This window comes from Anopheles ziemanni, chromosome 3, assembly GCF_943734765.1.
Source record: "Anopheles ziemanni chromosome 3, idAnoZiCoDA_A2_x.2, whole genome shotgun sequence".
In the NCBI taxonomy this organism is placed as follows: Eukaryota; Metazoa; Arthropoda; class Insecta; order Diptera; family Culicidae; genus Anopheles; species Anopheles ziemanni.
In genome coordinates, this window is record NC_080706.1 from 65,713,192 (window position 1) to 65,728,106 (window position 14,915).

At 45.1% G+C, this 14,915-nt stretch overlaps 1 protein-coding gene across 2 annotated transcripts; it reads right to left on the minus strand.

Moving 5' to 3' along the window:
• Positions 1 to 239: 239 nt before the first annotated feature.
• On the minus strand, positions 240 to 2,879 carry LOC131287833 (protein yippee-like). 2 transcript variants are annotated; one of them, XM_058316918.1, is made up of 4 exons: positions 2,456 to 2,879; positions 1,518 to 1,738; positions 1,326 to 1,434; positions 240 to 584 (listed from the first exon to the last, which is right to left on the minus strand). In XM_058316918.1, exons 1-4 carry the CDS (start codon positions 2,489 to 2,491, stop codon positions 495 to 497), a joined length of 456 nt encoding a protein of 151 aa, XP_058172901.1. In that variant the 5' UTR covers positions 2,492 to 2,879; the 3' UTR covers positions 240 to 494. The 2 variants fall into 2 exon arrangements, with proteins under 2 accessions (XP_058172901.1, XP_058172902.1); XM_058316919.1 differs by lacking the exon at positions 2,456 to 2,879 and adding an exon at positions 2,000 to 2,132.
• Positions 2,880 to 14,915: the final 12,036 nt, after the last annotated feature.

Sequence of the window (14,915 nt, forward strand, 5' to 3'; positions counted from 1 at the left end):
GCTAAACTATAACGAAAGCCTTCCACAAAAGCACAAGGGCAGTGGACAAGATGTGTGAGATGATGTCCTGTTGGCGGTAGGACATACGTTGTATCTTCCCGCAGCGAACGGGCTTTACGAAATTGTAAAATAAACGTTAACAACAGAGTTTAATAAAGCTTACGGAAACCAAACATGATAAAAGTAAAATGAACATCTTGTTCGTGTCCTTCCTTCCGCTAAGGCGGAAGCCGGTACCAGCCAGCCCGCCAATGGAAGGATTCAGAGATGGCAGAAGATAAGTTTGACCCTTAGGGGTAGGCGCGCGATCGAGTGAAAAATTAAATCGTTAGCTGGTCTCGTTGACGTTTAGGGCTGGCAGGAAATGGAAAGCGCGAAACACGACGCACGACACACGGTGGCGGGTTTGAGTTTGGCTAATTTATTGCCGATGAGCTGCCACCGCTACTGCTGCTGTTGCTGCTAGTTCGCGTGCGCCGCGTTGGCGACGCGAATCAATCCCAGCCATTCTCCTTAATCATGTGCGCCAGCTCGATGATGTACTTGCCCTCTTTATACTTCTGGCTCGACTCGAAGGCATGTTCCTGTTGAAGAAGCAAACCGTAAGTGATGGAATATGCTTGAAAGTAATCAAAATGTGCGGGTTTCAAACCAACGCAAGCCATTCATCCAATAAATAAAATCAATTCAATACAATATACAACAACAAACAATATTATCTCTCATCGAATCTCTCATCGAAAGATGCATAAATTTCTTAAACGCAAAGAATCATTCAGATTCATGAATCTGAATCTGAATTACACACCTCTGGATGTGACATGTAAAAAACATATGCTACAATGTTGATACTATGAATGTTCTTTATACACTCTATCCAATTGCTGTAACCTTGGTTTGGGATTTTAAATGAAAATATTGGAAAATAAGCTCGCTTTCATTAATGCATTCATATAAGACCGTCAAATATAATAGGGTTTATTAAAGGCACTAATTGAAACTAATTAATAGGTATAATAGGTTTTAGAGCTTGATGAATGTAAATATCCTTTTTAATTAGTTAAATGTTCTCAATAAAGTCAGTCTGAATAAACTTCCAGAAGATCGCCAAAAAACTTCATCTCTAAAGATGAAATCGCTGGTAGTTTTTTTTTGTTTAAAATTTTCACCTTTCCCAGAGACTTCGAAATCTCGTCAATGAGCAAAAGTAAAGTGATTTTACTGCTCGGTAACTTTCTGACACTTTTAGCCATAATTTATCTGACAGTAACAAAAACAAGAATAAGTGAGTGCTAAAGCTAATTCACTATGGCCTCACGACTTACATATTTCCATCCGAGTGGCGTTTTGCAGCATTCACAGTAGATGTCGGCCACGGCGTGTAGCCCTGTTAGTAGGACCCGTTCCTCGGCCTGGCCACAAGCGACGTTGACCCTACGCGGGAAAGCGAAAAACAGGAAGATTAATTCGTCGTAAAGCAAACGAGAGTGGAATCCCTCCCGCACAAGGGCACTTACACCGAGTTGAACAGATAGGCCCGTCCCTGGCTGCCCTGGAACGATTTCGATATAAGCTCATCGTGACTAGCTAGGTGTGCCCGGCAGTGGACACAGGAGTACGTTCGATTCGTCGGCGGGAGGTAAGCTTGGAACGTTTTCACCATGGTGCCGCTCCCGGATGACGACGAGGACGCCGACGAAGATGATTGCCCGTTCGCGTGCCCTCCGTTGGCCGCCTCCTTCGGAAGAGAAAGTCAAGGGACGAAAGGAAGAAACCGTATTACACACCGTGGCGTATAACAAGTCGTCGGGTCGGAAAAGTGTCCACATGCAGCTACTACACCACGAGCAATCAGGCAGTTTTGTATAAGCGTAAGTACGAATAGTTTAACAGATGGTAGGAAAATGAAAAGCAAAACTTAAGACACCTAATCGAAGAGAGAGAGAGATACGCATGCTACGATAACTACGAATAACCCGCCGATGCCGCGGCCTTGTACCTGGGTAGGATCGTTTTCTTGATTGGATTCCAGGCCGGAAGCGGTTGTGGTAAGCGGTGCCGGCGCGAAATTGGGACGGAACTGCAATGGTCGCTCGTCGCACCGGCCACTTCCGACGTGCTCGGGCGTGTTTGTCAGCGTTTTGCCCAACCACCAACGGTCGTCCCCGAGCTGCACCTCCTTTTGTAAAGCCAACCCGATTCGTCGGTGGGGAAAACAAGAGCCAGCGAGAGTCGGTTGGGGAATACGCGTGCGATGGGATGCGAAAGGCAGTTTATTGTCGAAGCAACACGGTCCAAATGATTGCGGGAAGACGCCACGATTGCGCGAACCCCCCACACAGAACGCATGATTGGGAATGGGAGGTTAGAATTATGCGTGAAATAGGTTAGAATGTAGTAGATATCGGAGTATTTGTTGCGTCTCAGTATGTTTTGAAAAGGAAATGCTTTTTACCTGGAATAGTAGATCGTACAGGAACGTTATTCGCATCCGTGTCCTGCCTGTAACCGCTGGCAGGATTGAGTAGGAACGAGAGGCCTTAAAGTCACCCGGAGATCTCGAGGCAACTCTCGAACGGGTTTCCTGTTGGCGTCTTTTTTTGTTTTGTAAAACTAGACCGCCACCACTTCTAGCAGTGTCCGGTGTTACTTTGCAGGAATGCTTTCCTCCTTGGCCAGCGATTCGTGTGGTACGCGTGGTGAGCTGGCCGGTATTTCGCAGAACTCGAAGCAGATTCCTGGACTTTCCACCAAACTCGCTTGCTTACACGTCACTTTGCTAACTGAACTGTACCGTATCCAAGCAACAGTCCTGCTCTTCTACCACGGTGCACTACGATCGACATACAGCGGAGCTAGCGATTGGAGAAACCGGCGCTCGTTCCTAATTACATCCAACGAGCAAAGTCGCCTACGATGTCGACGTCTTAGGACACTGGTTCTGGACCGATTAACGAAGGAGCTGGTTCGTTCTTCGAGTTTTCGAAGCGGTTTTAAAATTCTCCTTTTCTCTGTGCATTTGTTTTCCACTGCGGTGAAGGTGAAGGCAACCCCAAAAGCGTTAACAGTGCGTAGTAGTAGATTAAGTGGCAAGTAAAATCCTCGGTTTTACTTCCTTCGGCTTAGTCTTTCTTCTTCTCGCGACTGTTGTATGGCTGCTGCTTCGGTCGCCTTCTGCTGTCGTTGATAAGTTTACCTCTGTTCCTGCCGCTCACAATGTTTACTGTTGGAAATCTGTAAAAAAATGAACAAATAAAATCGAAAGTTGTAGTTGGATTGACGAAAACGTTACAAATCACATTAGTACAACGCGCTTGTGCACGGTTTTTTTCTTAAAAGTGGTTTATATTGTTTGTTTGTAGTGTGGAATAGGAAATATGAATTGTTTTCCTAGTTGCATACTATCAGTCCAATGACAGCATACGGATGCGCAATTGATAGTTGTAGATTAGTAAAGTTATCAACAAGCTCCACCGGTTGGGTGATAAGCGAAGTAACCTCTCGCATTTATAAACATCCCAGCTGCAATCTACGTTGAACATAGCTTACAGAAAAATTTAAAAAAAAAAACAGTCATATCAATAACACCCCAGTAATCACCGGTCGATGGGGCTCAAGGACGTCAGCGTTGCGAATAGGACATTTTCAAGCCGATTTTTTTGTTGTTGTTGTTTTTGTACAATATTTCACCCGAACCGCACAAAAAAAAAGGGGTGACTTTTGTGCGAAAGCTGCGGGGGAAAGTTTTAAGGCACAATTGCACAAATAACCGTACCGGGACGAAAGTAGGCCACGGAATCTCATCGCCGGCCCGGTCAGTACAATAAATCAATTGCCGGGGTAGACGTACGTCCCGCGGGGTAGGTGGGATCGGAGTTGGTGTCAAGGTTTTACTGACTCCTGATAAATCACATTACATAATGACCATCAGCGGGTGGTGAATGTCAAGGAGTGGTGGTGGAATTCGCGCTATCTTTCACGGTGAAGCACTTTCCGTCGCATTTACAGCAGAATTAAATGTGCTTAACGCGATGGCTAAAGTTTACCTTCTAGAGTGTGGGCGAAGCATAATTCTCTTGCCTCTGTTTGTTAGATTAAATGTATTCCAAGTAGAAGATATTACATTATTTTATAATTTAATTAACTTTTAGTTTCAGGAAATTCTACTTATTGTACTAAATTTCAACTCCACAACTCTTTTTTTATCAAATCCAAAATGTTCCCCCGTTTGGAATGAAATGTTTTAGTGTGCGAAATCAACATATTTTTTTACAATCAACAAAAACAATATTTGACTCAAGTTTGTGTATGATTCTAGTAATATATTTTTCAATGTCAATTACTTTTGAATTGTTGTATTACCCACTTGCAATGTTTGTAATGTCTGCTCGTTTGAAACCTGCCTTGTTTTATACATGAATCACACATTAGAACGGATCGGAGTCATACAAAACAACAAAGAGAAAAGAGATATGTGTGGAGTAGAAACAGAAACTACGAAAACTCCTGCCAATCGCGGAAACCATACAGGTTTACCCCAGTGTGGGTGCGGCAGCAAGGGGTGGAATTAATTTCTAATTCTTCTCTGGCGTTTTCCGTTTCCCTTCTTTCCTTGTCCCACCTCGAACGACGAAGACGTCGACGTCGGGTTCATCAAACTTTCGGCCAGTAGATGGGTACTAAATAACTGTTCTACGCCAGTCTAACCATCCGCTTTGGCCGTGGTTCGTGGCACAATTGCACACCGATCGTGTGAATCTGCGAACGGGTTTTTGCGATCAAAAACATTGCACAACATTGTTACAAACGTCACTGGAGTAGGGGAGCATGGTTTCTAGCTTATCGGTCAAAGGATGAGATGAGGTTGTTTGAACGAAATTGCGACGCAATATTGACGTAGCCCAACGGTTGATTCAACTTAAGGTGTTGATCTGGTTAACAACGCAACACAACACTAACTGTGATAATCAACACGCCACCACCCGCTCGGAACTTTCTCCACAAAACCGTCGTGCGGTCGAGACAGGACGAGAAACACACGAACGGCGTCATTGTCAACAGCGAAATATACGCGACCGAGAAAACGTTGGACGAAACGAAAATCGCCATCACAACAAACAATAACAGCGACGGGGCAAAAAACCGGAACGCTCGGAATCAGCTGCGACGGTCGGTTGTGGCAAGCGAGGCACCAGGGGGATGCTTGGCGGCAGAGGCCACACGGACCTGAGCCGTAGGGGTTCCGCGCGTCAGGAAACCCCTGAAAAGCCACGAAATTACGTAGTAGAAAACCCGTACAACGGCGCCGCTAGAGCAGGATGGAAGCAACGAGAAGTCGCTGACACAATTTTCTCGATCCAAGCGACGAACGCGAACGAGTTAGCCGAGAGCAGGCCCCCGCAGGGCATGAGGCCGCTGTACCAGCTCCCAATCTAATGTGTGCTGGACATGAGAGACTGAAAAAACGAAATACTGGCTCCAACGAGCTGGCAGTAGCACCGCACCAAACGTGGTGTTAGACGTAGTGTTGGTTTCTTCCACCGGACCGGACGGACTGGAACTGGTTTGCCTCCGTAGAGGAAAAAATAAAAAGGCTGAAGACATAAGCAGGATCAAGTTGAACCGAACTCGCGAGACCCTTTTGCGCAACTTCTAGGGGACCTTCTACTCCCCGCCATTTGGAGCCACCTAAAACTGGCTGGTCCGGTGTAGCACTACACAGAAAACTCGCCCAGATCTCACCAAACTAAGGTGTCTCCACCTCGAAGTCATCAGTACGAATGGAACCGAAGGAATAGTGTGGGATACTACTAGCTGGCATTCCTACCCACGTTCCACAGCAAGCCAGCGGTCAGAATTGGCAAAAGAAGCACAGAAAGGCGGATAGATAGGGAGAAACAGAGGCAGGATTAAGGCCATGTGGGGAAAAACCACCTTCTTTTCGTAATGGTACACCCCAACTGCTGGGAGGTGATCCCCACCTTCTTCCTTAGCATAAGCGGTCCCGTTTCTCTCTAAGTCGCACGGTCCAAACAGGACGAGAGATGGAAGAATCGTATGCATCCACACCCCGGGTTAAGGTAAAGAACTTACGTCTGTGAAGTCTCTCCGGTCTAACTTTATATGCTGCTGCTCTCTTTTCGCAAGAGTCAGGGCGCGCACTGGATATGTAGGTTTTGCAGGAGAGCCGGAACACCTCGGTGCCGTACACTACTGCCACGGCCTCAAGAGATTAACTCCCGACTCCCGGCGTGACGGATATTGACCCCGCGGACGGTACAGGAAAAAAAAAACGAGGGCACTCAACTTCACCGCGCACCGAGAACACTCCCTCCCTTCAGGGTGGTTTTTAATTTGTTCAAAGCAGAACTTCCTCTTTCACCCCTCGGCTGGCACTACCGAACGGCGTTGTAACGTTGTTCACTGCCGAGCAGAGGCTGTGCGATCTTTCCGCTTTCAAAACTGCTTCGTTTGAGCACTACTGTTGCTGTTAGGTTCCACTGAAGAACACCACCGAGAAAGCTCACGACTGCGGAGATGGGAAATCGGAAGAGCTTTAAGATCATCGTCCGCTGACGACTTGACTATGTTCTCTTCCACGCGGGCGGGAATCTTTTTCAGCACAGAACCTCAGAATGCCTACGCTGTTAGCTGTCTATATTCGCAGGAAGAGGCAACGAACTTCAGGGACTATACGCTTTGGAGCCCGTTCGCTCTCCACATTCACTCACTGTACGATCTATCTCTAGGGGCGCTGCTGCCGATGTCGATCAGCTGCGGTTTGGTGGTAGTCCATCCGAAAACGGAAGTGCACTCGACCGCAACGCAATAAGCCGCCAGAACAGCTGTCGTCCGTCGTTCGAAACCAAACCGAGGAACACCAACCAAAAGTTTGCGTGTGGCTCTGGCTCGCATGCAAAGTGCGTGTCTGCAGAAGCGAGAAGAAACTCCCTTGCGCTGCTGGCTTGATCACTCGAAAGGGCGAAAGGTAAACTCGCGGATGCCTGGCCGTACTTTCCGTACCTCATACGGCGACGGTTGTAACTGATATGGAAGCTCGACCGTACGCTGCAACGAGCGGAACCGCCGTGTACTCGCGACTCGCGTTCGCTCAACACACAACCGCTGCTGTGTGTCTGCCTAGGAGTCGCGGTGTACCGAGGAGCGAAGTCAGCGGCCAAGTGGGGGTTGATCTGTTGCCGTAGCAAACAAAAACATCACCAACACAGTGACGGCGCTGATGGGGACGAGGAGACCGGGGCAGCTGGTGGACGATGGTGGCCGTGATGCTGATGGCGACCACGACCACGATCAACAATGAAGTACCCCACGGACAGCGAACACATCATGGCTTGGCTTTTTTTGCCTGTGCCCATTGCACAAGCTTGTGCCTGTGATGTTGTGTGTGAAGCTGTAAACTACGTCGGAGACGGACAGCCAGAATGGACAGTGGGCACCGGAGATCAAACATCGCAAGATCGAGTAGAAATTAAAGATGAAAATATTGTACCTAATCATTTAATCCTATAGCCCAAATATTCATACTGCAATGGTCTCGTGCAAACATCATCTGAATTGATGAAGACTTCAAGACATTTTATAATCCTTACGGTTCCTTTAAAAACCCTAATTGAAGAGACACAAGTGGCAATATGATCCCATGTTTTAGGAGAATTTAGGAGAAGTTTTCGCAGATACGAAGTGTGGCACAAGATATTGTATCTATAGACAAATTGTGATATGTAAACGAACCACGTAGTATTAACACAAAAAAAACTATAGTTAATAGGTTGACTGCCATGGCTATCATTTTAGATAGCCAGTTGTCATTAGTTCTTAAAAGTGTTTGCTCCATAAGTGAATGAAAATGGAACATAAAAATTATAGTAATACTAAAAACTAATTCTTTGGGAAGTTCTAAGTCTTTGCTTTGCCTTAGAAAACCGTGTGTTTTATCCACGGCAGTCAACGTGTTGAAAAAGAAACCCTTATTGCTATTTGTTTTAGGATAAGGCGTAAAAATGTGCTGTTAAAGCTCCGGTCTTACACAAACCAGTATGACAAGGTTCTGCTGAATAGAAAACTAATAAATCATCTAAAACATAGAATGCATTTACAAACCTTGCACATCCCATAGTGCAATCGGCGTTTCCGTCCGTAGCTACCCATTATCCACACAACAGCATCACTACCACAAGCAAACCAGCTAGAAACCCTCACCTTTCCGGCGAGCGCTCTCCTGTGGGGCTCGTCTGAGGGGGCGCGGGACACCCGCCTTCGCGTGGGGTTGTTGTTTGGGTTGTGTGTTTTAGGCCAACACGTTGTTTGAGCGGATTTGCGCGGCGTCTTTGGCGGCACCATCCGTTGGCGCGGCCTACTAAATGATCCCACCATCGACGAGTGCTTCTTTGTCTGCGTATCTCATCAACATCACAGAGTCGCGCGGGGCGCCACACACAACACAAAGGGAACTCCAACATCCGCGGAGCAAGAACCACACCAAAGCAAAGGCCAGACATTCGCCTATCGGATCCAACCAGTGAATAATGCATTCTCTGGGGCTGGTTAGACGGTTAGACTGTGGAGAGTCTACTGGTGTGAGTGAGTCTTAGCTTCCCCCTTCTTGCCTGATGCCAATCACAGATGGTTCCGCGAGGCAAGTTTAGGATATAATTTTCCACAAGAAGAGAAGAAACTCTTTTTAGAACCAAGATATTGGAACAGGATCCAAGTATATGGAGGTTCTCCATCCAACTAGCAGTGTAGTTTTCATATAATGTTCCTTTGGGCTCGTTTCAGTTTAGTAAAAAAGTCCGTCTGGAGGCAAATGGAGCGCTGATGTCAAAAGATTCCTCAACTCGCTCTGGATGCGGATTAGAACCCACGACGTTTGGGTTGACAGTGCAATCACCATACAAACTGATCCAAGGACCACAACACTGGTTGCTTAGTTTAATGTCAATTTTGTGGATCATTTGTTGACTAAAATGCATCAAGCACCATTGGAAATGCAAAAATGCACTTGTGTGCAATCGCGGATGCATCGATGCAAGTCAGAGGTCACGCATACATCGCCGAACACGTGCGCACCCCGATTAGGAGGCGCAAACAACAGAATCTAGTTCCAGCCCGCTCCCGAGGCGAAGCAAGTTCAACGAAAATCCCACTATCAGCCGTCCGAGGAGGATTGACATATAATCTACCCTCTGGCCCGCTCATTCCTCTTCCTCCACCGCCGGCGCTGGTTGGATTATATTTACATTTTGCCTGTCAGCGATTGCTCTTGTTTTGTTTCTCCACCAGCTACGACGCAAACATTGATTTGTACACAGGAAAAAGCAGCTGCGTAACACTCGATACTCCCTCCTACTTCCCGCGCCTCGCCACCCCAAGGTGGTACCGGGAGCGTATGATCTTAATTTTTTAACATCCCCAAACGGGGCCGTTATCATCTGTTTCGCGCGGTGTTGATGATTTAGCGGGATTTCTTTGCGCAGTGCAAGTGGCTTAGTGGGGACATTGTTTGTTTTGTTCGGTTTTCCTCCTTTCGTCGCTTCCGCCCTTTTTTTTGCGCCGCGGAGGCTCGTGTATTTAGGGTCATCATGACGGTGCGTAGTTTTTTTCTTCTTCTTTCTGGTACGCTCTTTTAAACAAGCACGACAACTGGTTTGTTTACATCCGCACACAATCGATTATTTCGCGATGAACCGCGAGCAAATGTCGACCGCATGCGTGGCGGTTGGCGATAAGAGCGGACAAAGAGTGGGAGATACTAGAGAAATACATACAAATACAAAAAAGAGGATGAAGGTGTGCGGAGAAAGGAGGTGGGATCGCCAACAACCCGTTAAGCAGCATGTGTGCGTCGTTGAAGACAGCTTGTAGCCAGGTCAATGACGACTGCGTACTCTGCTGGGGAGCTGCGCTGGCTGCTGGGCCGTCACCAACGTGAGCTGCCATGTGCAGTGACTAGTAGACGGGCCACCCATCCCTCCCTTTCCGGCAAGCCGAACCCCCCGAACCGCCCAAACATGTTGCTCTCAGCTGCTTGCCCTCGCCGGCTGATGGCCTTTTGCGGCCAGCCAAACATATGTTCGCGTGCCATGCGTTGTATATGTGCCCTTTCCTTATTTCCCATTACCTTTTCCACTCTCTATCTCTCTTTCTCTCTGACATACACACCCCTCAACTCCCACTGGTAGTGTCGGTTGTGTCGACAGATATAAATGTCTTGAAGACGCGTTGGCCTTGACTCGATGGCACGGTGGAGCGAGGCTGTAGATAGGTCCGTCTGGTTCACGCTTTGGTGGAATGGAATCGAAACCTACGTATGGTGGAACGAGCCCAACACCCGTTGGTAGAAAGAGGCTTGGATCCGACCGACCATCCTTGAACGTATTATCTTCGACAAATGGAGATGCTGCGTAAGAAAGTGATTATCATTAAGGAGCTAGGCATATATAAAAGTTCTTAATCGAATACACAACACTTTTTATTTGAACTTTAGTTCTTCTGCCATATCCGAAAATAATATGGCACAGGGGTTGGCAAACGACTCTTATTTATATTCATTTTATTTTAAATCATTTGGATATTTTTTTTAAATAAATAAATAACTACCAAAGACTGATATTATCACCCAACGTTTCTTGAATACCTTCATGAATTCTGACGAGATTGTGTGAAATGTAGCATGAAATGTTTCTACAATTTTTGCAACTCTTCTTTTATATTTATAACAAATATTTGTTTTTTTTAAGCTACGTAATTAGTTAAAAGCAATTATTTACATAAAAATACGGTATACTGTGCAAGCAAGCGGTATATTCTCAAACTCACAGATTGTCAGTAATCTGCTGTCACTTTTCTGAAACACTTTGGCGAACCCTGGTCTGGAAGAAAACTTTGTAGCATCATCGTTTTTTTTTCTCCAACCAAACACCAATTCCCTTGACCTTGGCGTGGCGTGACCAACGGAAATAAGCAACCATCGATCCATAATCAGCCACAACGACAGCTCAACTCGCGTCCGCTTGACAAGCCGGTACGGGTTTGTTTGTTTTCATTATTAAAATCATCTACGTTACGGGTAAAACAAAATGAAAAAAAAACCCAAAGCACCACGCTTTCGAGTCAATATGATTCCCAATAGAGCGGAACGCAATGCAGCGCAAGCGGGCCGCAAGCAAACAAATGCAATAAAGTGTTGAACACGCAACACCTCTCGGCAGGAGGAACGTCAAAAAAGCGGGGTATTGGGTTTGTTGGCGATGTGCAATATTTATTTCTCGTATTTCGGTTTCGCAAGATAGTTTGATCTTCAAGTGAAGAGGTTGCGCTACACTGGTTAAATCCAAACGTCAATAAAACAAAGTGGTATAAACTGTGTATTCATCCGATTTGACGAGGTCGGGGAGGAATAAATTAAAAAGATAACCCCCAGAGTTATTTTAATGAATTCCAATCTCCACGAGGACACGCTGCATGAGTGCATTCCCTAGGCGGGCGATAATTTCACACCTCTTCCTGTTTGGTGACACGCTAACCCAAATCGGAGGAGCAAAACACACTTCAGGGCGTCCCCGCGAATGGCGCGGCAACCCATTCACAGAAGGTAGCACGTAATTGCATCCTATAAACAATCACACCTTGGCATGCGGAACACACCTACCGCCCCAACGGGGTCCCGTCGCTTCTGGTCCATCCCTTTGGGGGTAGAGATGTGTTTGTGGTTAATGATGGTCATAAACTAATTGTGTCAGGCCAAAACCACAGATATTTACGTTGCATGGTTTGGCGAACTAAAGCTTTATCTGCGATGTCAAATTAATAATACAAAAACCTAAAACTACTATTATACTCTAGCGTGCTATTATTTGTTTATGTTATTTTTCTTTTGATGTAATGGTTTTAAATTTTTTTCCAAAAAGTTCTGTAGAAATAAACATTTCACCCGATGTTGTTTATCTTAGACGCAAAGTTTAGAAAACATAAAATAAAGCTAATTTGTTTTAATTTGGGCTCTTAGAAATATTTTAAGAATAGCTAGAAATAATAGCTCATTAGCTAGAGCTAATTAAGAAATGCTAGCATGTGTTTTCCTCTTATATCAAAGGAAATGATTCTCTCCGAAACTTGAACAAATAAAAGAAATAAGTGTTTCCAGATGAAATGATAATGAAAATAAGAGTTAAAAAAAACTTTAGCAAGACATATTCATCATACACATTGTTTAAGTTGTTTTATACTGCATTTATGTTCAATACTACAGCAATACTAACCAAGGGTTAACGAACGCAGAGCGGTTAAAAATTGTGACAACACAACCAACAGCTGCAGCTTCTCGCGACAGAGGTGCAAATCGATTGTCCCATACAAGCGAAGAGAAGCCAACTTCGTGCTTTTCCATTACCAATTCTCCAACCGACCCCACCCCCTCCAACACTACTTGAGGGACGGGCCACGTTTTTCGCAGCTGATCGCGATGAAGAAGGTATTTTTGTCCCATTTGTTTACAAAACAAATGTTGTACGTTTTCGCGATTTGTGTTATTTTGGTTCGGTGTACAAGGGGGGTTTACGGGGACATTGGTTGGGGCGATGTTTATCCGCCCCGCTTTTCTTGTGTTTGTGCGCTTACCCGAAGGGAAAACACACCAACCCAAACGATCTCAGTGTTGCGCGAAACATATGTTGTTTCGGATCTTTTCTTATATTTTTTACTCTTCGGTGACGTTTCTCTATTCCTTTGTTTCGTTTCGAACGTTTGTTATAAGTTCTGAATTACTCGATTATCGAGTTTGATCGTTGGCGTTCTAGTTTTCTACAGCAACATTTATACTGCTACTAAAGATCTTGCCTCTGTATAAGTGTAAAAGGTGAACTCGATTTTTCATTCCCTTCGTCTCCATCAGCCGTACTTACGTCTGTGTCATTTGAATCCAAATTTTATGTGCTAATTAAGCTTGGCTTCCGCTCGTTAAACCACAAGAAGCAGTGCTACGCTCAACCTGTGCCTAGGTGGGAGAACCCTTGGTCGGTTGGTTGGTAATGGGCAGAAAGTAAATCGCAGTCATCAGTTCGGACGCCATTCAGCAGAGCACGGTTTAGAGGATTTAATCTATTTTCGGTCACATATTAGGGATGTCTGCGGCGCTGCTCACCAAATCGGATGGCCACATGCGGAAATCGAAATCTTACCGCCAACGATGACCGCACGGTTCTTGCGGAACGGGTTATAAATACTCGTCGACACGGCGGTGGCCGTTAGTTATGGCGTTATGCAACAGGCATGCCACTTGTCTTTACGGACGAAAATGCCCTTTTCAATTCCGCCGCAGAGAAATTGGGGGGTAATTAGGAATTTCCTGACCACTTGGAGATTCTATGTGGAAAAGACAACTTCTTTATTTTTATGATTTTAGGTGGCATGATTCTGACAGTATTTTAAGGCAAAATTAGACGATGGAATGAATTTTGGAGAAACTACTGTAAACATGCGGTTAGATTACTTAGTAGGTGCCCGTTTACAAGGCAATCCTGAAGATGCCGAGAGATATAAAGAATACAATCCAATAATTATACCGACGCCCACTAGTATCCACTCCTTTGAAACCGAAACAATTGTGTTTTTTTCCTGCAGAAAGGGATGATTTAAACTTCCGACCAGCTATTCAAAACGGTTGCACGGAGGGTATCACTACAATTCACGCGTTTACCATTCGCGTCCACGGTTAAACGTGGCAATTAAGCTGAACACTTCACGCGACTCCCACGGGTACTTTTCTACCAGTACGACCGTCATTCACACGAAAGGAAAACTCAACACCTCGCGCATTGCATCGTAAATCCGCGACTTTTCACCGGTGGGGAAATTAGGGGGAAGGACTGGAGATTTGTTTTTCGTGTCAGAGAGTTCATCACCGTCAGCTTAGCATCCGCAGTGGTGGCATTCTGTGACTAAACCGTCCTCGCCGACCGTAGTGACCTCAATTTGGATGGACTACTTTAGTCTGAGATTTGTTCACGATGCGACAAAAACTTAAACCATCAATTTCGGAGAGTCCATCAAGCACGAACATAAAAAAAAGGGTAAAACAAAACTTCGACACCGTTTCGCTCACGTCCGGGCGTGTGATGAAGGCGTTCTGGAGAAGGTGTCAAACGATGGTTTTGTAAGCGTCAGCCATAGAATACTGCCAATTTGAGTGTAAAAAAAAACGATGAGTCGATTAATTTTAAACTCGAGCAGATGGTTGAAGCATTGTTTAAAACCGTACCACGTTTCTTAGTTTTCTTTGGCGTGTATGGGAAAATGTAATAAGCAGCATCACATGCATTGCAGGCAATTTTTAGATCTACTTTAACTCGCCAGACTGCCCGACCGTTTCCCGGCAGGAAGCTACCGGAGCGTTGTGATTATTTCCAGCTTTAAACGGTATCGATCGTCCAAACATTCTTTCGCTGCCCAGTACTCTGATTACTGGGCTAAAAGGAATTTTTACTATTTTCTTGCCCCTTTGATTTCAATGGGCAATGTAATGCCGAAAACGCGATGTTGATGGACCGTTTGTTAGCAATATTAATTTAAATGTTTAAAGTGTTCATGAACAGTTCTTATTGAATAAACACTTAAATGGAAAAGTGCAAAAAAATGCTACATGAGAGGAATGTGTAGATATAACGATGATCACCCATGATCACACAACAGCCTGGTCTGAATTATTATTACAATTTGGAAAATGTATATCCAAAACGTAAATCAAATTAAAACTATGATTTTAAAGTTCTTTAAAGTAAGGAAAGACTAAAGTCGATAATACTGAATTAAGCTGACCTGACTAGCCTCATTTGATTTATATGAAATTGCTCTTCCAAAAACGACAATTGGAAAATGATAGAGTACTGTACTCCTTC

What these genes read in the sequence shown, in the direction of transcription:
- LOC131287833 (XM_058316918.1), bottom strand. Translation starts at nt 2,491, where the DNA reads ATGCGAATAACGTTCCTGTACGATCTACTATTCCAG. An exon ending in TGTACGATCTACTATTCCAG is followed by an intron (nt 1,739 to 2,455) that starts GTAAAAAGCATT and finishes TCTCTTCCGAAG; the next exon opens with GAGGCGGCCAACGGAGGGCA. An exon ending in CGCCACTCGGATGGAAATAT is followed by an intron (nt 585 to 1,325) that starts GTAAGTCGTGAG and finishes CTTCTTCAACAG; the next exon opens with GAACATGCCTTCGAGTCGAG.